This window comes from Chlamydomonas reinhardtii, chromosome 12 (assembly GCF_000002595.2).
Source record: "Chlamydomonas reinhardtii strain CC-503 cw92 mt+ chromosome 12, whole genome shotgun sequence".
NCBI lineage: Eukaryota > Viridiplantae > Chlorophyta > Chlorophyceae > Chlamydomonadales > Chlamydomonadaceae > Chlamydomonas > Chlamydomonas reinhardtii.
Genome location: NC_057015.1, coordinates 9,132,302 through 9,155,605, shown reverse-complemented (window position 1 = coordinate 9,155,605; position 23,304 = coordinate 9,132,302). Strand labels below are relative to the sequence as shown.

At 63.1% G+C, this 23,304-nt stretch overlaps 3 protein-coding genes across 3 annotated transcripts; all 3 read left to right on the top strand.

Annotated features, from left to right (window-relative positions):
* On the top strand, positions 1-9,017 carry CHLRE_12g542450v5 (uncharacterized protein). Its single transcript, XM_043068785.1, has 19 exons — positions 1-587; positions 807-1,466; positions 1,774-1,918; positions 2,118-2,416; positions 2,651-2,764; positions 3,071-3,196; positions 3,697-3,801; positions 4,047-4,403; positions 4,693-4,826; positions 4,992-5,148; positions 5,531-5,663; positions 5,945-6,066; positions 6,235-6,425; positions 6,634-6,721; positions 6,989-7,078; positions 7,212-7,259; positions 7,443-7,504; positions 7,699-7,822; positions 8,077-9,017. The coding sequence occupies exons 1-19, from the start codon at positions 354-356 to the stop codon at positions 8,422-8,424; spliced, it is 3,537 nt and encodes a 1,178-aa protein (XP_042919179.1). The 5' UTR covers positions 1-353; the 3' UTR covers positions 8,425-9,017.
* Positions 9,018-9,070: 53 nt separating this feature from the next.
* Positions 9,071-12,126, top strand: CHLRE_12g542500v5 (uncharacterized protein). The gene is made up of 5 exons (XM_001693872.2): positions 9,071-9,456; positions 9,640-9,717; positions 9,854-9,904; positions 10,164-10,354; positions 10,573-12,126. Exons 1-5 carry the CDS (start codon positions 9,385-9,387, stop codon positions 10,652-10,654), a joined length of 474 nt encoding a protein of 157 aa, XP_001693924.2. The 5' UTR covers positions 9,071-9,384; the 3' UTR covers positions 10,655-12,126.
* A 5,864-nt stretch (positions 12,127-17,990) lies between these two features.
* Positions 17,991-23,256, top strand: CHLRE_12g542550v5 (uncharacterized protein). Its single transcript, XM_043068786.1, has 9 exons — positions 17,991-18,252; positions 18,486-18,534; positions 19,196-19,317; positions 19,504-19,558; positions 19,758-19,800; positions 19,990-20,838; positions 21,286-21,347; positions 21,548-21,663; positions 22,082-23,256. Exons 1-9 carry the CDS (start codon positions 18,225-18,227, stop codon positions 22,678-22,680), a joined length of 1,923 nt encoding a protein of 640 aa, XP_042919178.1. The 5' UTR covers positions 17,991-18,224; the 3' UTR covers positions 22,681-23,256.
* Positions 23,257-23,304: the final 48 nt, after the last annotated feature.

Below are 23,304 nucleotides of genomic sequence, written 5' to 3'. Positions count from 1 at the left end.
CTTATCTCCACTGCGCTGCGATAAGTCAGCGCATAACAACGGCGTTTGGCGCCCCGGGTGCAAGACCCGTGACGGGACCCGTGACGTGAAGTTGCAATCTTGTCGTACATTGGACATGGGCGCGGTGAAATATCATTCGAAGCGCTGGTCTAAGCATTAACAGCTAGGGCTCAGTAGCAGAGGTTCTGGTGGTCAAGCATTGGGCTCGAGTCTGGGCAGGTCTGGGCGGCGGGTTGGCTCACAATATCAAGCCATTTGGACAACTCTAGTTTCTATTCCTTAGATCAAGTTGGAAATAATCCATCATCGCCATAACACACTCAAAATATTTTTGCGCCTGCAAAGTATCACGAATGGCGGATGCGGAAGAGGAAGTGCGCGCCATTGCGAAAGAGTTGGCTCGCAAGCGAGCAACTAAAGGCTCCCAAACTGTGTCGGTTGGCGCGATCAGAGTGCGGGCCAAGAAAGCGGGCTGCCGCGCGCTGATGCACAAGTCGAATGAGGATGTCAAGGCTTGGCTCGCTGCTCGGCCCGAGGATTACGTGCTGCTCGGTGGCGACGAGGTGCTGGTGGTGGCGGCGGTGCGGGTGAGTCGTGCCGGCTGCTGTGATTGCGCGCGGGCCAGGGGGGGGGTGCGGGGGGAGGGGGTGCTGGATGGAATGACTTGACTCGAGTTGGGTTGGTTCGTGCGAGGGACGTGCACCTGTCCGCGTGCCAACGCGGAGCGCTGTCAACCGGGCCTTTCTGCACCTTCGGCGGCCAAACTGTGCGTGACCATTTATCCCCACCATCCCCTCCGACCGCAGGAGGGCACGGAGCCCTCAGTGCCGCCCGGCACACGCAAGCGCATCAACAAAGCCGCCAAGCGCTGCCTCCGCTGCGAGACGTGCAACATCCACACCGACAACGTGCCCGCCATGCACGCCCACATCCTCAGCCAGCGCCACCACAACACCGTCTCCCGCCTCACACTCGACGACGTGCAGCGCGTGCTAACCGCATACCGCACCCGCAACACCGCCGACCTCCAGTTCTGCGAGCTGTGCAGCGAGTGGCTTCCCGGCCCCAACGAGCTGAAGCTGCACCTGCGCTCCCGCTACCACGCGGTACGACAGTGCGCCCTGCTCCTGCGCGGCGGCGACCTGCTGGGTGCCAACGCCGGCGGCGTGGTGGTGTCGGTCCTGCCCGACCCCCTGCCTGCCCTGGAGCCTGGCCAAACCGCCGACTACGCCTTCCGCATCTCCAACCTCAGCGGCGTCAAGCAGTCCCTGCTGCGCGTGCGGCTGCTGCAGCCCGTGGACGGGGTGCAGCTGAGCGACGCGTACGGCGTCAGCAGCGGGGACGGGGACGGTGCGGGTGTGGGTCTGCCGCACGGGTCCTCGTACGAGGTGGCGGTGCGGCTGGCGCCGCGCTTCCGTGGCGTGATGCGCGGCGTGGCGGTGTTCGAGTTCGGCAGCGGCGCGCAGGTGCGTTGTGCTGCTGGGGCGTGGGGGCGTGGGTGGGTGCTGGGGCGTGGGGCGTGGGCGCTGGGACGGTTGCATCCTGCCACACGCGGGTGGATGGCTCGCTCAGCTGCCTGCAAGGATCATGCGGGAACTCGTTCATGGGAGACGCATGTGTGTACCAGTCGTACCACGCGCACACGTGTCAACTCACATAGCGCCCCATGCCCGTGCATGCGTGCGCCTGTGTTTTCATGAGCTCAAGGAAAGTAACACGTGTGTGTGTGTGTGTGTGTGTGTGTGTGTGTGTGTGCCTGTGTGTGTGCGGCAGGCTGTTCGCGCCATCCACGCCGTGTGCGCTGACGCGGACACGCAAGCGGAGATGGATGCCAAGACGGCGGCCGGCGGCGGCAGTGCGCAGCGGCGCGGCCGCCGCCTCCGCCGGCTGGAGCCGCAGAACCCTGACATCGTGCCAGGTGGGGAAGGGGAGGGGGAGGAGTCTGTTCCCATGTCCACCATGAGTAATTATACCCCCTGTCTTGCATGGGTACGGCAACACCGCGTGGAATGGCAAGCTTCCTGCAAGTACCTGCATGTTGTGCGCCCCCAAGGATTCAGGCGCATGGTCTGCTGCCGTACCGCCGTGTGTTCATGTCCTGTCATGGCTGCCCACAGGCGAGGCGCCGGCGGGTGCTGACGACCACGGCGCACGCAGCGGCTGCGGCCGGCCGCCGCGCCTGGAGCGGCCCATCGGCCACCACCCGGTGCCGCGGGACGTGCGGGGCATGGTGGAGCGGTGCCAGTGGGCGGAGCTGGAGCGGCGGCTGTGTGAGGCGGCGGGCGGCGAGGAGGCGGTGGCGGCGGCGGCGGCGGCGGCCGCGGCGGCGGCGGCGGGCGGCGGCTGCGTGGAGGCGGCGGCGAGGGCGGCGGCGCTCGCGGCACGTATGCCCAACGTGCGCGCGTACGCGGAGCGGGTAAGAGAAGTTCTTCATCGTGTGTGCGTGCGCGTGTGTAGTGATGCTCTGCCGATCGAGTGTGAGCGCGAGTGCGGTCCAACGTTTGCAGGCACAGCTGCAGGCGCACCTCCCAAGTCCCACCCCCGCGGCGCCCATTAACTTCCTGCTTCGTGCCTATCTAGCTACGCTACGGCCACCCATGATTCACCTGCTTGCCCCCCCCCCGGGCCCGGTCATACACACGCCGCTCAGCTCAAGCTGCTGACGTGGCTGGAGGAGCTGCAGCATGAGGTGGACGTGCGCACGTACGACATGCGCGAGGCCCGGCTGGAGGAGATCCCGCGGCGCAGCCTGCTGGCGCTCAAGGTGTGTGTATGTGTGTGTGCGTGTGTGTGTGTGCGTGTGTGTGTGTGTGTGTGTGTATTAAAGAGCACAAGGAAAACATTACGCGTAGGACAGAGAGTGTGTGTGTGTGTGTGTGTGTGTGGTCGAGGGCGCCATGAGGAAGTGGGGCAGCGGTGTATGGGGCACGTGGCAAGTCGCCACCGCCACTTCCCCTTGCCACTTGCCACTCGTCCTTTTGCTTTCGACACGTGCACATGCGCGTAATCACCGTAGCTGCTTCAGCCCCGCACGTACGTGCCCCGCCTCTGCCGCCTGCATGCCGAGTAGGTTCCCGGCCTGGCTGAGAACCGGCCGTCGGTGCTTAAGGGCGACTCCATCTACGTCCGGCCCTCGGACGGCACCAGCGGCGGCCGCGAGTGGGAGGGCATCGTGCACGTGGTGGAGAGGGAGGAGGTGAGACCACACACAAGCACACATGCGCGCTTTCCCATCATGACACACATACACACACACACACACACACACACACACCGCCGTGCGTGGTTGCATTTCCAGTGCTCTCACGCACACGCCAGCAAAAGGGGCATGTGTCTGAAGCCGCTGGGAGACTGCGGGGCTGGGTGTCAACCCACCCATGCCAGGTTTCCGTTGGGCCTCGCATCCTCCATCCTTCTTAGCTGTTGTTGTCTCCCATGCTGCTGCCGCCGCTGTTGTTGCTGCTGCTGTTGGTGTTGCTGATGCATGCGGTGCACTCCCCCAATGCTATCACGCATAAATCAACAAAAGGGTGTGTGTGTCTGAAGCCGTTGGGAGGCTCTGGGGCTGGGTGTCAGTTAGCATGCCGTGCCAGGTTCCTGCCGGGCCTCGCATCGTCATCATCCTTGCTGATATCTCATTTTCTCCCGTGCTGCTGCCGCCGCTGTTGTTGCTGCTGCATGTGGTGCACTCCTCAGGTGCTGCTGGGCTTCGCCGCCAGCTTCCGGCACGGCACGTGGGTCAAGGGCCGCGCCTTCGACGTGCGGTTCGCCGTCAACAGGTCGCTCTTCAACAAGCTGCAGGTGGGCGCTGTGCTGTGGCAGGCTGTGGTAGGCTGTGGCGCGCATGCAGAAATAGGCTGACTAGGTCAAAGACAGCTGCGCCCAGGGCTGCTGCTGCTGGGGTACGCATGGCGGGCGCTGCGTTGCATCCACGGCAGCTACAGCAAGCAACAAGCCGGCTGCCGCCCGTACTGCCGCCTTCTAATTGCACAGACTCGGCCTCTCTCCCCTCCCCTGCCTTCCTTCCCCTCTACTCTTAACCCCAGGCCGTGCTGTCACGCACCGCCGCCGGCGACCTGAACCCGCTGCTGCTCCTGCCCGGCGGCGCCGCCGCCCCGCGCCTGCCGCCGCCGCCGCGCGACCTGCCCATCGACGGCCCTGACGTGGACTGGCTCCACCCGCCACCCCTGGAGGAGGAGCGCCGGCGGGGCTCGGTGGCGGGGGCCGGGGGGCTGATGCCGGCGGCGCCCGTGAGGGCCAAGTGGGGCAACCGGCCGCTGAACGCGGAGCAGCGGCTGGCGGTGCGGGAGGTGGTGCGGGGCGCGCACGCCCCCCTGCCCTACATCATCTACGGCCCGCCCGGCACCGGCAAGACCTCCACGCTGGTCGAGGCGGCGGTGCAGGTGCGCGTGGGCGTTGCATGGCCCGACACCGACATCCCTTACTTCTGCATGTATCCTTATGGAATGTCCCCGTAGTCCTGATGTCCCGCCACCACCTGACGCAGACTGCCTGCCTGCCTGCCTGCCTGCCTGCCTGCCTGCCTGCCTGCCTGCCTGCCTGCCTGCCTGCCTGCCTGCCTGCCTGCCTGCCTGCCTGCCTGCCTGCCTGCCTGCCTGCCTGCCTGCCTGCCTGCCTGCCTGCCTGCCTGCCTGCCTGCCCGCCTGCCCGCCTGCCCGCCTGCCCCTGCAGCTGCTTCACGCCGCCCCCTCCGCGGTGCTGCTGGCTGTGGCGCCCTCCAACTCCGCCGCCGACCAGCTCATGCAGCGGCTGCTGGGCGCGGGCCGGCCCAAGAGCGAGATGATGCGCGTGTGCGCCTACACGCGGTGCGCGGCGGGGGCGGGAGCGGACGGGCGGGGACAAAGGCGGGCGGCACGGGCTTGCGGCTTGAGGGAGGTTCGAGAGCGGCTTGAGGCGGGAGCTATTATACATGAGGTCTCCTCCTCCACCCCTTCCCACCCCATCCTCCCTCCTGCTCCTGGCCCCCACAGCCCGGACAAGGACCTGCCTCCGGACCTGGACGCCCTGCGCGGCACGCCCCAGATCAACTGGAGCGACGGCGCCGGCGCCTTCCTGCTGCCCAGCAAGGAGCAGCTCACGCGGCCGGGGCTGCGCGTGGTGGTGTGCACCTGCGCCACAGCGACCATGGTGCGTGGGAGTGCAGGAGTGCGGGTTAGCGACTGACGGATTCGTGGGAGCTGGCCGAATAACAGATGGGTTATGGTGACTGGAGCTGGGTGACTGGCTGTGCGTGTTTCCATGTAGTCTTGGGGGCAAAATACGCCGGCCAGTTGTCGGTAATCAGTCAGCACGGTACGGCCCATCTGGTTTGCCGACGCCCATCAATGCCCGACGACGACGCGCTGGTTGCTGCCTCCGCGGCCCTTGCCTGGGTGCGCTCTCATCTCGGCGCGGCGGTTTGTGTGTGTACCGTACTCCTGTTTGGGCTCGGGCTAAACGACACCTACCCCTGCTCTCCTGCACGACCCCCTCCCCTCCCTTCCCGCTGCTCCCCTGCCCCTCCCCCCAGCTCTACCACGTGGGCCTGCCCTCGGGCCACTTCACCCACCTGCTGCTGGACGAGGCGGGGCACGCCGAGGAGCCGCTGCTGCTGGCGGGTCTGGCGGGGCTGGCGGGGCCCGGCTGCCGCGTGGTCATGGCGGGTGAGGGGCGGGCTGACTGGCTGGCAGCGTGTGCGGGCATGTGGCGGCACGCTTGTTTCCGTGTAGTCGTGGGGGCGACGTAGGCTTAAGGTTGGCCGTCTAATAAGTAGTTTATGCCCCGTCGTGTCGTGTCTTCCGTTTCCAGCCCCTTCCATCCGTCGGTCTCAACCGTCTCGTGTTGAGAGCCAATGTCCCTCCCCCTCCATCAACTCTCACCCTCGCGGCCCCTCGCTCCCTCACACACACACACACACACCCGCACCCCCGCGCCCACCCCTCAGGCGACCCCCAGCAGCTGGGCCCCGTCATCCTGTCGCCGCTGGCCAAGCGCCACGGCCTTGACACCTCCCTGCTGGAGCGACTGACAGCCACAGCGCCCTACAGCCGCCGTGATGCCGCCAAGGTGGGGTGGGGGAGGTGGGTGGGTGGGTGGGTGGGGGATCATATGCCAGATTCAGGAGAAAAATGCACAACACTGGCACCTCCCTCGTCTCTGCAAGTTCCGCTTCAAGTTGCAAGTTGCAAGTTGCCTCACTCCCTCCCCCCTGCCCCCCTGCCCCCATCCTATCAGATCGGCTCCGCCTCCCCCCGCCTCCCCCCCTACGCCTCCGCCTACCTGACCAAGCTGCTGCACAACTACCGCTCCCACCCCGACCTGCTGGAGCTGCCCAGCGCCGCCTTCTACCACGGCGAGCTGGTGGCGGCGGCGGACCCGGGGGTCACTCACAGCCTGCTGCACTGGGAGCACCTGCCCAACAAGAGGTGTGTGTGTGTGTGTATGTGTGCGCGTTTGCGTGTGTGTGTGTGTGTGTGTGTGTGTGTGTGTGTGTGTTATAAAACGGGTGGGGGTGGGGGTGGAGCGGGATGAGGGTTTGCGCAAGCCTGCGTGCACGCTGCCTGGCCCTGCTGACCTACTGCCGTGCCCCTCCCTCCCTGCCCCACCCCCCTTCTCCCTCCGGCCCCCCCCCAGGGTGCCGCTGCTGTTCCACCACCTGGTGGGGCGGGACGAGCAGGAGCAGTCCAGCCCCTCCTGGTACAACCTGGACGAGGCCAAGCAGGTGGGGGCCGAGGCCGCGGGCTGGGTGGGCGGGCGGCTGAAGGGCTGTTGGGGTGTGTGCTGCCACACAGGCAGCTGCCACACTTGGAGCGGCCTCCGCGCCCATCCTTGCGCCCTGCTGTGCTATCAAAGCGCAACGTTGCGTAAGGTTTGCGCAACGTTTATGTCGGCATGTGTCGCACACACAGATACATGACGTCTCTCCGTTGATACCACACACACACACACACACACACACACGCACACACGCACACACCGTCATGCACAGGTGGTTGCGTATGTCAAGAGCCTGAAGGACATGCGCCGCAGCAGACTGAACGGCGACGACATCGGGGTCATATCACCCTACCGCAAGCAGGTGCGGGGACAGTGCAGCTTGTGGGGGCAGCTGCAAAAACGTGGCTGGGGCCCGCCCGCCAACACTGGCGACCTACCTTTGCATGCACACACGATCGCACACACACCCATGACGCGTTCTGCACCTCCCACAGGTCCAGCGCATCCGCGCGCTGCTGCGGGCCGTGGACGACCACATTAAGGTGCGCGTGTGCATATGCATGTGCGGGTGTGCGGGTGTGGCTGCGTCCAGCCGCCATACATTCACGGCCGCGTGCCGTTCAGTACATGGCCACGGCATCGGGGAAGGTTTGACACTGCGCATACGGGCGGTTTGCTGGTTGGACGTTTACTGATTCTGGTTCCTGGGGTTGGGGTCTCCGCAGGTGGGCAGTGTGGAGGAGTTCCAGGGCCAGGAGCGGCGCGTGATCATCATCTCAACCGTCAGGTGAGGGCGAGGGCAGGAGGGAGGGAGGGAGGGAGCGCGGGTAGTGACTGCACTGTACAGATGTACGGTACTCTTCGCTCGTGCCCTGCAATCCAACTCCTCAGGACTCGCTTCCGCACCTCCTTTTCCCACTAGCACATCCTGCACTATCCACTTCCCCAACCCCCACCACCCTTATCCGCACCCCCCCACAGGTCCAGCCGCGAGCACATGGCGCTGGACGCGCGGCACCGGCTGGGCTTCCTGTGCAACCCCAAGCGCTTCAACGTGGCGCTCACACGAGCCAAGGCGCTGCTGGTGGTGGTGGGCTGTGCGGACGTGAGTGTAACGGCATAGTGTTGGCGCTGGGGTTGGAGATTGGAGTGGGTTTGGGTGGGATAAGAAGGGCAGCGTGATTGCCGGCCTGACTCTGGCCATGCTTGCCGGGGACCCTGCGGTATACCGTATACGAGCGCGTTGGGCCACACCCGCATACACACTGCTCGTGCTGTCTCTTATGCTCGTGCTGTCTCCTCCTGTGCTGACAAGTGACAAACACACAACCGTGCTATCACAACGCACGCAACCCACAGGTGCTGGCCACGGACCCCCACTGGGCGGCCTTCCTGCGCCTGGCCCGAGACCACGGCGCAGTCACCGGTCAGGCGCTGCCCGAGCTGCCGCCGGCCCCGGTGTCAGCGGCAGCGGCGGCGGCAGCTGCAGGGGCGGCTGCCAAGGCTGGTGAGGACGAGGACGGCGGCGGCGTGGTCGGGCAGCTGGCTGCATCGCTGCAGCAGTTGCTGCTGTCTGCTGCGGTGCACGGCGACGGTGCGGGAGGTGCTGTTGGCGGCAGGGGCCTGCTGTCGGATCTGGAGGAGCAGCTGCGGTGGCTGGGCGGGGGGCTGGAGATGGAGGGCGGCGAGATGCGGAGGATGGAGTAGGGGGTGCGGGGCAGGCGCGTGTTGTGTGGAGCTGTCGGGCTGAGCGGTGTCGCGTAGTGGCATGGGCTGATGGACAGAGGTCGCTGGGGAGTCTTTTGCGGGACTGGTTCGCATGGAGTCATGGACATGACGGGACGTTGTGATATCAGCGGGTTGGTTGGGAGCAGGCCGTGTGCGAGGGCGGTGGCGGTGTAGGACCCTGGTCGGGCGCAAAAGTGTGGCCGTTTTAGGAAGCATGGTGAATGATGCGCTGTGATAAGGCCACATTCACCCCGCTGTGGCTTGTAGGACTCGATTGCTGCTGACGACTAAGGATTGGTAGGACCGGTTGGACATGCCGATGCCAAGCTGGTCGGGGTGGTGCAGACCGATGGAGCTGTTGTAACAGCTCGTGCGGTGTGAGGTCAAGCAGTGTGTACAGAGCGGTTTGGCTGGCGTTTTAGGGTGCCAGGGAACCACAAGCGTGGATGAGGCGGGTCCGATGCGGCGGACGGCCGAGTGACGGGGTCCCGGATGCATGACGCGTGTCGGGTTGTGTCAGATAGTTCGCCAAGCTGACCCAACAATTTTGTTGTTGAACACTCATAAAAAGCATCTTCGGCGCTGTTCTCGAAGCGCCTTTCACGCCACAATTTGAAAAACCCTTGTTCTTCTAGAAGCCCGCTCGACATTCACAGAATGCAGCAGTTGTATCGCCAAAGTATCCACCATCAGCACCAGTTGCTGCAAGCACGGGGGCCTTCGCTCGCGTCCACGTCCGGGCGACCATGCGCCAGGCCAGCAGGCGACTCCCGGCGTTCCCTCCGCTGCTACAGCTACACCACTGGGAGCAGCTCCTTGGAGTCTCATCCAGTAAAGCGAGCCTTTCTGTCTATTGGGGTATCGCCGAACGACCTGGAGCGGGCCGCGAGGTTAGAGCCTTCTGTCCTCGCGGTCGACAAGCTGGATCGGCTGCACGGGATGATTGACCTACTGCTGGGAGCATCGTTGTCTCCCTCGGATATCGGACAGGTTCTGCTAGCGTATCCACAGGTGAGAGAATCGGTGGTTTCGACCAGGGCGACTGTTCCGCTCCTGTGGGCCTTTTGATGGCCCTATATTGCCAGTAGTACAAGTGACATATCCGCTATGTTTTTGACCCTTTCGAAGCGGCCGAAGCCTTCAGTCCCGCAAACCCTTTGGCGCCACTGTTGCCGCTCCCCCTCTGCCGCTCAGGCCTTCCAGCTCTCCCTGGACCGCGCTCGGGAGGTGCTGGACTTCCTGCGCGACGACATGCACCTCAGCGAGTCCCAGGTGCGGCGCCGCCAGTCCCTATTCCACATTCACACAAACACCTACCCGCATACGCTCGCAGCCAGCACCCAGCGCAGCAGCCTGCGCATCACACTGCCGCCCTGCTGCCTCATCACACCGTGCCCCACTTCCACAGGTCCGCACGGTGCTGACGCGCTATCCAAGCATCCTCAACATGAACGTCAAGGTGAGGTGCAGCCACAGGCCGGCTGCTGCACTCAACCGGCTGCCCGCGCTGCGCGCTCCGGCCTGCCCACCTCTTGTCCAGCTCGGCCCCCATCAATCTGTCCCAACCACCACCTCAGCATCTCTTACATCTCTAAAGCAGGCTTCCCACCCATTGTCACCGCGCCGCTTCCCACGCCTCCCTCCACGTCCCCTCCCACGCCTCTTCAGTCTTCACTCCATCAAACCCCACATCCCTCCCTCTTCCTTCCGCCGCACAGGGCCAGTTGCGCCCCCAGGTAGCGTACCTCAACTCGCTGGGCGTGGGCCCAGAGTCGCTGCCGGAGCTGGTGCTGAGCCGGCCTCTGGTGCTGGGGCCCGGCATCGACACCGTCATCACCTTCCTCAAGCGGCTGGGCGTGCCGCGCTCGCAGATGCACCGCATGCTGCGCTCCTGCCCTCTGGACTACCGGTGAGGGCCGTGAGGCGAGGCGGGAGAGGCGGGTGGGGGCGAGCGCACGCGGGTATGGGCGGTGCCGGCAGCGGGCTGCGCGGCGCCCCTCACGTCATGCCCGGATGAGCCGGCATCTCCGCGGGTGCTGAGGGCCGCGGCTGTCAGGGCCCCACTGGAGGCATCGCCATCCCGACTGGCCCCCATCCTCACTCCTACCGCGCCTCCAACTACCACAGGGTTCAGTTCAAGAGCTTTAGCGCCGCGGCGCCGGGTGGCAGCTCTTCCTCCTCGTCCTCCGGCGGCATGGGCCGCAACTAGTGGAGGCAGGGAGCGGGAGGGCCGGGCCGCCGGATGGTGGAGTGCTGGGCGCCGTAGCAGCCACCGCTGCGGCACCGAGGCACGTAAATGCACGTCCGCTGTTAGTATAGTGCTGCTGTCAGGCTGCTCGCGGTTGGCCTACCGCCCGGGCCGCCTACCTCCTGCAAGGAAGGCGCCGGGGATCGGGCGCCAGACGATGGAATGTGCTCACGTGGGCGCGCCTCGCAGCCCTCGCTGGAGCTTGGAGCGCGTGGGGGACCAGCAGCGCAGATGCATACAGGCGAGTGGGCTGGAGCGCTTGCAACGGCGCATGGCGGCTCACACTGGCCCTCGGCGCTGGGCCTGCGAGTGGCAGGGCCGTAGCGCATCTCGTCACTGCGCAGCAAATGGGTTGCGCGACTCGTGGCGTTGTACACAGCAGCACTTCTTAGTGTACAGTACGCTTCATTTGATGTCTCCCTTGAGGTCTCCCTTGAGAGGAGAGTCGCCGTTTCTTTCTCACATCTGGCCTTCACACGTCGGATGGGGCAACGCCAGTATGTGGCCGGGACCTTGATATATACCACAGTTGTACGTACTCCGAACGGGCTTGGTTTGTGCAGCAAGCCTGCGCACTCTACGGGAAGGGGAGGGCGCTTCCGGGCGTTCGCAAGCCCGGCTAGGTGGCAGAGCACAAGTGCAGCGCGGAACAGGAGCGCTCAGACGTGCGGTCTTCTCACAAGAGAAGAATACGATAGACCGGGACATGCTATGTGTCGGGTGGTTGCTCACAAGGTGTGGAAAGGCTAACTGTGAGGCGCTGTGTGGCGCGTTCGCCAGCCTGGCTTGTGCAGCTGGAGGCAGAAGGGAGGCACGCGCGGGGTTGCGAAGCAGCCAAGAGGCTCGGCCGCACCGCGTGTGTATTTGGGAGCGTGCATGCATGTGGCGGGTGCTACATCAAAACGCGCGTTCGTTGTACCATTAATCTATATGTATTATAAGCATGAGCGCGTGAGACAGAGGAGGTGGGCAGCATGGTCGCCATATTGGTAACGGACAGCACGGCTGCATGCATCTTGCTAACTTGCTTCACCACAATGTATGGACCGTGTGTTAAGGACCAAGTTCTCTCGGTGCCGGACGGGTTGCAGAGGCGGATAGCGAATTGCTGGCGTCTAGCTGTGCTCGTGTCTGGGTTGCGGAGGGTTGTTGGGCTTGAAGCTGATGAGCTGAGAGCTGCGTTGGGGCCAGCACCTGTCAACCGTTGCACAGGTGGTTGTTCGGAAGGCCCTGCTTGATGTGTCAAGGCATGACGTCAGGGGACATGTGTGGGTTGCCAGTGGATGTGCGATGTGTGGGTTGCGGAGATGGAGGCCGTGGCCGCGGAAGGGATGAGCGATGGAAGTTAGGACCATGCACGGACCTTCCGCCGCGTCCCTCACTCACTCCCAGGTCAACGTGAAGTGCGAATCAGCTTGTAACGAGGCGCAGAAGTGTGCACAAGCCGCAGAACCTGCGAGTGAAGCCATACCCACCACCCTCACCTGGCGGGCGGGCGCCTTGGCTAGGCCTGCTGCCCACCACCAGTGCCAAGGCAGGCCATCGCATCTTCTGTGTGGCGCCGCGGCCTTGACAGATATATTGAACTCAGCACGCAAAATGCTAATTACCGTCTGAGCAAGATAAAGCCGCTTATGCAAAGAAACACGAGTCAACGCGGGCTACAAAAGAAAATGCTCCGAGTTGCTTCTAACCGTCATCGAACGAATTATTTATGCGCTGACTTATCGCAGCGCAGTGGAGATAAGTCTAGTTATTGCGACGTAACTGCCGTGTTGCGTTAGAGTCACGCACGGCGCAGGACGCTCGGGTACGTGCCTGTGCATGGGGCCGAACCGAGCTGGGTCTTGTACGCGTCAGGAGCACACGGCGCCTTATCTGCCGTTGTGCTTCTGTACTGTATTTCGGATCGTCCCTCTGCCGGGACGGTGACCTCAGTGTGTCGCACTTAAACGTTCCCTACATTTCTGGACTTTCTTTGCAATCCTATACCTGGTTCTAACTATACTTGACCATGTATGGACCGAATAAGCGTTTAATATATACTCAGACGGAGTTGCAGCGTTTTGTTGCGCGATCCTGCTCAATGGAACCCCTTAGCTTGATCACGCTCGCTCTCTGATCGTAAGGGAATGCCCTTCGAAGCTTCTCTGGCGCTTTGAACCACGCTTTGGTTCGGGGGCCGCATTCGGGAGCAAATCGGAGCAGAGCGGAGCTTTCAAGCGGAGCAAAGGCGCGCGAAGCGTTGCGGACAAGGCGTTCGGCAAGTCACTGAAAGCAAAAGGGCATGCACAGCTGTGCGGGCGGGCTACTTGCTTGCCATGCGCGGTCCTGCTTGCCGTGCCTTCGTGTCTACCCGTCGCTTTACAGTTCACAGCTTTGTGCAATACCTTTCCACATCTTCCATTGTGCCACCCCCACCTCCCCAAGACCCTCAGGACTTTTGGCGCGGTACTTCTCCTGTCTGCCTATCCAGGCCGCAGGGCCCGCGTGCCCTTGGGGAAAGGGCGTGTGTGCCGTTGGGATCCGGCCTGTGCGCCGCAAGCAACGGGCTTTGCGCCCTTGCCTTATGGACAATGGACGGCATACGTGCCCTTATGATACGGCCTGTGTGCCGCAAGCAATGGGCTCCGCGCCCTTGCTTTATGGACAATGGACGGCATACGTGCCCTTATGATACGGCCTGTGCGCCGCAAGCAACGGGCTCCGCGCCCTTGCTTTATGGACAATGGACGGCATACGTGCCCTTATGATACGGCCTGTGTGCCGCAAGCAACGGGCTCCGCGCCCTTGCTTTATGGACAATGGACGGCATACGTGCCCCTATGATACGGCCTGTGCGCCGCTAGCAACGGGCTCCGCGCCCTTGCTTTATGGACAATGGACGGCATACGTGCCCTTATGATACGGCCTGTGCGCCGCAAGCAATGGGCTCCGTGCCCTTGCTTTATGGACAATGGACGGCATACGTGCCCCTATGATACGGCCTGTGCGCCGCAAGCAACGGGCTCCGCGCCCTGGCTTCATGGACAATTTACGGCGTACGTGCCCTCATGATACAGCCTGTGCGCCGCAGGCAACGGGCTCCGCGCCCTTGCTCCATGGACACTTCACGGCGTACGTGCCCTCATGATACGGCCTGTGTGCCGCAGGCAACGGGCTCCGCGCCCTTGCTTCATGGACAATGCGCCGCGTACGTGTTCTTATGATACGGCCTGTGCGCCGCAAGCAACGGGCTCCGCACCCTTGTTTTATGGACAATTCACGGCATACGTGCCCGTATGATGTGACCTGTGTGCCGCAAGCAACGGCTTCCCACCCTTGCTTTTGGGTAATAGATGGCATACGTGCCCTTATGATACGACCTGTGTGCCGCAAGCAACGGGCTCCACACTCTTGCGTTGTGGATTATAGACGGCATTGAAATGCTTACGTGCCTTCGTTGTACATGCCTTTGCGTTGTGGACAATGTGTGGTCTGAGCGCCACGTTCGGATACGGCGTGTGTGCCGCCAGCAACAGGCTTTGCGCCTCGCATCATGTGTCTTGCGATATGGCCTGTGTGCCGCATGCAATTATGCTGCCTGCCCTGTCGTTATGGACGCTTCGACTTGTTGCGTGCCCTGCTGTGTGCCCTGTCGCAATACGCCTTGAGTGTACCGTGCACGGCAAGCCTGCGCCTCGCTATTGCTTCGTGTTGACAACGGAGCGGGCTTACGTGATCATGCGTCACCCTGTACGTCTTGAGGTCCGCACGCACATCATACTATCACGCGGCACCACCCTTGTAGTTTGGCTGACGCACCCCAAGCCAACCTATATGCATTCGATGTGTGCGCTAGGCCCAAGTGCCGAATTTGTTTTTCCGGATATTTCGCCCTCAGTGAGCGATGTGGAGTTTTGTGCAGTTCGGCCAGCATGCTATGCCCAGCCAATAACAATACCGCATGACGCATAACTATACCGCATGACGCATAAACATGCCTTCGTGCCCTGCACCAGGCATCGGACGCTGTGTCACGCAGTGAGCCCGACCCTGCGCAACCAACATTTTGTTGCGAGATACGGTCGGAGCTGGGATTACAGCCTGCCTGGTGGGTTTGGATGGCGCCCGTGTGTTGGGCTGGGCTGTTGCTGCTCGCGGTGGGGCCCACCACCAAGTCACGGCACCCATCCGCCCTCCCCTCTTGTTGGCCCACCCGCCTGTACACATGCCAGTCACCCGCTCGCCATCCTGTGAAAGCGGGTAGCCGACTTGGCAAGCGCTTTTCCTGACACTTGGCGCAGGTTTGAGTGGGATACCAGAATGGTCTGAATGTAGTTGTTGGATAACCAGTACACTGCGGTGTGTAGCTGGTTAGCGGGAGTGCCGTGCATGAAACACGCTACTCGACCCGCCATGCCCGCGCGATGGTACCACCAACCGTTCAACCCAGATCCATGCCGGGGTAGCATCGACCCCACAGTCAGACTGATAGCTCCTATCCAGGTGTCAGGCGCCATGTATGTATCTGTGGACGCGTCAAGCTGGCTTGTGCCGTAGCGTTGGCCGCCTGTATGGCACGGCATCTGTGTCACGTTATGGCCTCATGCTTACCGTAGTCACGCGGCTTGCGTGCTGTGCGGCACGCTCCCTGCCAATCCTTCAGGACATGTATGCATACATGTTACTTCGTCAGAGCCATAGCAGGGGCAGCGTGTTCTGTCAATGCCTCATGAACCCAGAGACCCAAGCCAACGTACGCATTAGTTCCGCAACGCACGTCAATGCCAACTGTATGTGTCGCCTGCCCACTCGCGAGTGGACGCCTAGGGAACCAACCTTGGTTCCTTTCAGCCCCGGCCTTACTTCACCCGGCGGGGCAATTACTTATCACCGAAGTGCTAGGAGCAGTGTGCTATATGTCATTACTATTAAGAGCGTATGGCGACACAGGCTCACATGTGGGTAGCCAGGCTTGGCAGGCATCCCAACTCAGCCCGGCCTCCTCACAGCAGTACCACGACGTGCCCGTACGTGGTCGAGTGCGGAGTTTGGCTGCCGGCGTGGCTGTATCATCTCTCACATTGGATGACCCATCCGCCACTGCTGTTCACTACTGGCACGTCCCTCGAGTCGCTCACCCACCGGCTCCGCCCAGCGTTCGCTCCCTTTGGCTGGGCCGGGGCCCGTGGCGCATCCAACCCGCCATCGCGGCCCCGAGTGCTCCTTATTTCCTCCCATCACTACGCCTTCTATCACTATAGATACATACCGGGTATCCTTCACCCCTCCGCGCCGCTCGACCAGGCCAGCCTTGCTGGGGTTGCTGAGGTGTTACCCTTCATGTTGCCCTCCCTGCTATTACGGTACACCCCACAGCTGCCGTGGCGTACGGTATCGGCACGTACGGGACATTGTGTGCATGCATCCCCGCGGCGTTTGGAGGCAAACATTCACGTGCGCGCCTGTCCTGCGTCCGCCGGGGTGATGCTATCTATGGGTGTACCTACTGCTTGATTGGTAGTGACTCTTATGCAAGACACTGCAAATCTCAAGCATGGCACCTAGCTAGCAAGAAAGAAATTAGTGTTCGTGGCCATGCTGCACGGCTGGGCATGGCTGCCCGCATCCTACACCACGACGGCGCGGGTGAACGAAGGGCAGGTTGCCGCGCGTGACTCGCGTACGTAAAACCGCTCTAGTGTTGCAACTCGCGCCTTCTCCTGCGTGGCGCATGTTGGCTAGCCTGTCCCAGCTTCGAGTCACGACGTTGTTATTATTCCCAAGGTTGTTCCGAGCAGCCTACAACGTCAACACGTGTTATGGCATGGCCCTGGGGGCCGGTAGAGAGTACCGAGGTCTCCAGTGGTTCGTGCCAACACGTGCCAACACGCACTGTTACCTTTCCTGGGCACACGGACGGCCACAGCTGCCCACAAGCCACACACCTGAACAAGGATGCATGTGTTTCCCTGTAACGCCCCGGCGTCGTCTGCATGGCTGGCGCACGCGGGATAACGCATGTGTGTTTCTGTCGTGGCCATTGGTGCACCTGATACGTTTGTGAGTCTGGTATCATGGCCCTTGCAAAGCCAGTCGTGTTCCTATTGCTGCTTGTCTTCTGGTAGTGACCATTGGCCGCCCATGACCGACGGAGTGTGGCGCTGTCAGGCCCCGCGTTGGCGTCGCCCTGCGCCTGCAGCAGGTGCCGGCGGCGCCTCCGGCGGCGCTCATCCCCGCGTGATGGTGCTGCTCGTGCAGCCAATATCCCCAAGCACGAAGCTCGTTCTATTGACCGCTGTTGAGTGTGCAACTAGGACCGTACGTTCGTGCGCAAGCTAGGCGATGGGCGGAGCGCTCCGCGGTGTTCGAGACACATGATTTCGGTAGCGCAAGGGCACGAACGCCACCGCCATCACCGCCGACCGCACCTTGGTTTGCATGACCGGCCGTTGGGCCAAGCGCTTTGCGAGAAGAGCTGCATACGCGAAGCCAATCAAGCCCAGCCACCAGGGCTGCCGTCGCCCGCACCATGACCTCCCGGCGTTGAGGACTACTACCAAACTCTGGCAGCACTTTCGGCCACTAGTGCAACCTCAACACGGGCGGGCTGGGGCGGGCACGGCGGACTTGGTGGGGTTATCGGGAGCTGCGAGGCCGGAGGTAGGAGGCCGCTGAGGGCCACGAATGAGTTGCTAGGCCGCTTGAGGCATGAGTGGAGGCTATTGTCGGTTTGAGAGATTGGGATTGTCGTTTGGGGCCGTGGCGGTTTGTAACGCTACACGGCAGTAAGGAGTCAATAAGCGCTGACTTATCGCAGCGCAGTGGAGATAAGTCTAGTTATTGCGACGTAACTGCCGTGTTGCGTTAGAGTCACGCACGGCGCAGGACGCTCGGGTACGTGCCTGTGCATGGGGCCGAACCGAGCTGGGTCTTGTACGCGTCAGGAGCACACGGCGCCTTATCTGCCGTTGTGCTTCTGTACTGTATTTCGGATCGTCCCTCTGCCGGGACGGTGACAACCCACCCGCCCCCCCTGGTGCCGCCGCGGATTAATGTGGTGGCACCCGTGGGCGCTGCGGCGTGCGTGGTTGTCTGGACTCTGCTGCTATCAGGCACTTCATACATGCGACACACCCAGTACTGGCAGCACTTTCGGCCACTAGTGCAACCTCAACACGGGCGGGCTGGGGCGGGCACGGCGGACTTGGTGGGGTTATCGGGAGCTGCGAGGCCGGAGGTAGGAGGCCGCTGAGGGCCACGAATGAGTTGCTAGGCCGCTTGAGGCATGAGTGGAGGCTATTGTCGGTTTGAGAGATTGGGATTGTCGTTTGGGGCCGTGGCGGTTTGTAACGCTACACGGCAGTAAGGAGTCAATAAGTCCATACAGTTTGACAATTGGGGTAATAATCGAGTCTGCCTAAACTAGCGTGAATGGGACATGCCTTTTGCAGCCCTGCAGCTTAGGGCGCCTGTTATCCATGCTGCACAATTCAACAAACGGATAATCAGGTGCTGCAATACTTGCTTCGCGAGGAGTGGCCTCAAAATGGCCTGTCGCGCCGCAGGCCCCGCACGTGAGTCTGGGCGGGCAGCCTCCCGGTCTCGCCGGGACTCCCGTGTTGCGTGGGATGGATAACGGGCTGGCCAGGGGCGGGTAGATGATGGGTGCGGGTGAGTGGGTGCGGATGCGTGTCGGGAAGGGGGCCTACGCGGGGCCAAGGCGAGTACGAATGCCCCGACCGCATGCCCTTCCCCCTGCCTCCTGCTACTCCAATGTAACCCCTCCCAAACCAAACCCTTCCGGCAGTGTTGACGCTCCACTACCTGCTCATGGCCGGAGCCATCTTCGGTTGCGGGTGAGCGGCTGTGTGCGCAGCCCCCCAGTGCTCCGAAGGGCTGCACACTGCCCACCCGGCGCCACACCGCCCACACAGCTGCACACCTGCCCCATGCAGCCACCTCCGCGCCCGCCCCGCGCACCCACACCACCACCTCCATACCGCACACGCCCTCCACACCGCTCCACTCCTCTCCACTCCATATCGCTTTTTTCTCCCCCGCGTCATACTTGCGCCGCGCCTGACCGCCCCCTGCCTCTGCCCCACTCTGTGCATGCGCGGCGCGGTATCCGGTGCGGCGCCTGCGCTCGCGGCGCGCAGGTGAGTACAAAGCAAGTCGGGTATAGGAAAGTCCAGCGGCGGTCGCGTTGCACTCGCATCCGCATATGCATCCGAGCGCTACTGAGCTATACGTGATCATCTTACTGACGTTAATACAATACGATCAACCTACTTAGAATAGTCGTTAGACAAAATGGGAGAGCAGCAGCAGCAGCCTTCGGCGGGTCTACGCGCTGGAGCTGGCCGCTGGACTTCACGGACATCGGTAACCACGCGTCTACGCTGCAACTGTACCTGCCTACGACTTCACTTCTTAATTAATCATGAATGTAACCCCACCACCATCCCCTCCACCGCCGCCTCCCCCACCGCCGCCTCCGCCACCCCCTCCCTGCAGTGTGCGCGGCCTGCCGGCCTACTACCAGGCCGTGGTCGGGGTGCTGCTGGCGGCCTCGTGCGGCCTGCTGTGGGCCACGCACCTGGTGGACCCGGGCATACTGCCGCGCAGCAGCAGCAGGGGTAGGCACGAGGGTTGGGGTAGGTTAGGGCCACATGGTCGTGTGCATGGTGTTTTTCAGACGGGAACGCGGCGTTGCGGTGGGGCGGTAGGCACGGGCTTCTCGTCAAGGGTCAGAATAGCATGGATGTACATTAACGACAGCTCTTCAGGTAGCCAGCTAACTCCTGTCCGTCTCTTTCACACAGACCCGGTGGTGGTGGCGCTGGACAGTGGCGAGGGCAATGTGCCCAACCGGTCCAGGTGTGTATGTGTGTGTGGGGGGGGAGGGGGGGCTGTAAATACCAGCCCAAACGGGGGCGGAGCGTGTGGGGCGGGGGCCGGAGCAGGGGCCCAGTAGGCCCAGTGCCGCGCACCAGTCCAACAGACCCCCGGAAAATGGCCCACACCGGGTGCCCGTGTTCATTCCTGCCTGCTTGGGTGCGTGGTGTTCCGCGCGCAGGTACACACGCGCAGTCACTGGCGTGTGGGTGCGCACGATGAAGGTGGGGGCGCAGTCGGGGGCCTCAGCGACTAGCGGGCTGTGGGCTGTGGGCTGGGATGAGCGGGCTGTGGGCTTCGGGCTGGGGCCTGTGGGCTGGGCATTGCGCTGCATGGGGTGTGAGCCTGCGTGGAGCCTGTCATGATGTGTATCGGTATTCAGGCAGCGACACACTGGCGGTCTGGCCCCACAGATGTCGGAGTGGCGGGTGGAGCGGCATCACCTACTGCACCCGACGCAGGTGGGCTGCTTCGGAGCCGACCCCACAGACGACACCTACACGGCAGTAGCAACAGCAGCAGCAACAGCAGCAACAGCAGCAGCAGCAGCAACAACAGCTGGAGACCATTATACGGAGGCAGCCAGTTGCGGCGGCAGCCCCAGTGGCGGCGGCGCTGTGGCGCTTGTGGGCGCCGGCAGTCTTGGCACAGCAGCCACAAAGGGCGGCCTGCCGCCAGCATCAACATCAGCATCCGCGGGAGCAGCAGTAGCCATGGGGGCTACTGCCGGGGCTGGCCACACCACAGGCGGCGACCAGGCATTCCACGCGGGGCTCGCCGTCGGGATCGGTCGCGGCACTGTTGGAGCAGGCGGAGGAGTCGGTGGGCCCTCGCCCTCGCCCGCGCCGATGTCGCCGAGCCTGCCCGGGTACGTGCCACTGGCGCCGTCACCAACAGCGTTAGCAGCAGCAGCAGCAGCGGCGGCGGGCATGCACCCGAGCCCGAGCAGCGGCAGTAGCGGCGCCGGCCTGGCGGCATATAAGGCCATACCCGGCGACGGCAGCGATGCAGCTGCCGCCGCCGCCGCGGCATCAGCGACGGCAGTAGCACCTACAGCTGCAGCAGCTACAGCCCTGGAGATGGAGCCGCTGGTCGTGCACAAGTACTGCATCACGTGCCACATCTGGCGGCCGGAGCGCGCGCACCACTGCGGCGTGTGTGGCGCCTGCATGGCGCACTTTGACCACCACTGCGGGGTGGTGGGCAACTGCGTGGCGCACCTCAACCACAGGTTCTTCGCCACCTTCATGCTGCTGGCACAGGTATGCAAGGGTTGTGTGTGTGTGTGTGTGTGTGTGTGTGTGTGTGTGTGTGTGTGTGTGTGTGTGTGTGTGTGTGTGTGCACGGTGTGTTCGTGAGGGGTTCCAGGCTCCATAGGTAAAAGGCAGCGTGACGGAATGTGGTGCGCAACAGGGAGGGAGGGAGGGAGGGAGGGAGGGACAATAGTTACACTTGGTAGTGGCGAAGCCACTGATGACTAGGGCTGACAATCCCTAGCGAGGGAGGGAGAGGAGGGAGGGCGCCGGGTGGGGGGACTCGAGAGATGTGTCTGTACGAAACGGTGAATTGTGAGCATCGGCGGTCTGGCAGCAGGGGACGAATGGGCGGCTACTGAGCAACACACGATCAGCGGTTGCGATAATCACCCCGTGGCTTGCGTTGCGCGCTATCCATCGGCCGTGTGTCCCGTGTGTCTCCGCACGCATCAGATTGTGGCGCTGCTGACCGTCGGCGGATGTGCCTGGCGCCTGAAGAACGATGGCTTCCCCGGGTGAGCGGACAGCAGCCGGGCAGACGGGCTTGACATCCGCGCACCTTAGAACGGCATAGGCACCATTGCACATCATGCCGGCCGCAGCCGGATGCAGTGATCTGACACCCTGTCCAAGGTCAGCACTCACCACCACTCGCCACTCCCACAACGCCTTTGTCGCCACCTCGTGTCGCTGCCTCAAACTTCCTGCCGCTCAGTGCCCGCTCCTGGTCTGACGTGGAGACGTACCTGCTGCTGCTACTGGCGGCGGTGGCGGCCTACCACGTGTTCATGCTGGGCTTCGGAGCCATGCACTGCGTCTTCCTCATGTGCGGTGAGCAGCAAGCACCACCACGCCGGGAGCCAGCGGCGCAGCAGCGCGTGGAAGCGGGCAGCCGTCGGGTTGCTCTGCTCTGCCGGCGCCGCAGATCCCTGGCGTCTTGGCCTCCCTGGGCATGCTGCGCCCCATGCGGCCTCGAGAGCTCATCCCACGAGCAGCTCATCCCCGTGTTGTCATTGTGCCCGCGCTAAATCCTTCTGACGGTGTTCGCCACAGCAACATGGCTATCACTGTAGCCAAGCGCTACACATCACACTGTCCTAGTCCCAGCCCATCTTCAACGGGTTCTCGCTACTTGACTCCCGCATTCCCTTTCCACCGCATCTGTGCCCTGCATTGGGTTTGGGCTGGTACTTACACCCCCACCCCCCATTCCCTCTACCTCCCCCACGCCCCCCTCTCTGCCCCACAGACATGACCACCAAAGAGATGATCAACGGCTTCGCCATCTTCCGCCGCAACCTGCCCTGCCTGCCCGGAGGCAGCCGCAGCCCGGCCCGCCTGGCGCGCGCCTGGCGCCAGATGCTGCTGGGGCCGGTGCGGCTGCGGCCGCGCGCGTTCGCCGCCATCCTGGACGGCATCTGCGGCCACGACCACGACCAGGACCCAGGGGGCACCAGCGGCTTTGGGCGGGACGCGGACGCCTGGGCGGCGCAGCACCCGGCCGCGTTCCCTGCTTTCGCGGCGCAGACGCAGGCTCAATCAGCTCAAGCACAGAGCTTGGCGCTGGAAGGAGCGGGAGCGGGAGTAGGGTTTCCCGGGATGAGCGTGCCTGGTGTGCACCGGGCGCAGAGCCAGTCGTCGGCGTCGGCGTCGGCGGCGATGCCGATGCCGATGCAGCCGTCGGCATTGGAGCCGGGTAGCGTGGCGGCGCCGGTGGCGGGAGCAGCAGGCGTGACGGATTTGCAATCAGTAGGCGTTGGAGCATATGGGTATGCGTACACGGCGACGGGCGGGGAAACGTCGAGTGGGGACAGCGGGACGCGATTGATTGGGGGTGCCGTGGTCTGATGCAGGTTTGTTACGGCGTGTGTCTGGCGAGGGTAGTGAGATTTGAAAGAAGTTGTGTGGGTGGGTGGGGGTGGGGGGCTGTAATCACCAGCCCAAACTAAACCAAAATCGACTAAAGGGTTGGGGGTGGGAATGTGTGTGGGTGCGGCTTATGAGGAAGGGCAAGGACGAACGGGCGATGAATGTTGTGGGCGTACGCAACTGTGTGCTGAGCTGCGTGGGTGTTGTAGTTACTAGTGGGTTACCCCCGCACGCGGTGAAGCCAGACGACGCCTCGAGTGGAACAGTAAATGCGTTAAGGCTTCGTGATGACGTCGGGTGATACGGGTAGGGTCATAGATGGCATGTTGCATGCGGAATGGTCCTTTGGAAGGGCCCGAAGGTAAAGCGCTTTGGGCGGGTTGGCGACCAGGACCTTGGAAATGTCACGGGGCATTCGTATTCGTAAGTGGCCGCGTTGCAAGTTCGCACTTGCAGCTGTGGCATGTTGTACATGTGGTATGGACCCAGTTCATTCCAAGTTTACGGCTCGGCGAGGCAAGCTGAACAACGGTTTCTGGCCGTGCCATTTTTTTGCATTGCCAACATTTCTGTCGTTTCACTTCCAGCCGATGCATCCCTGGA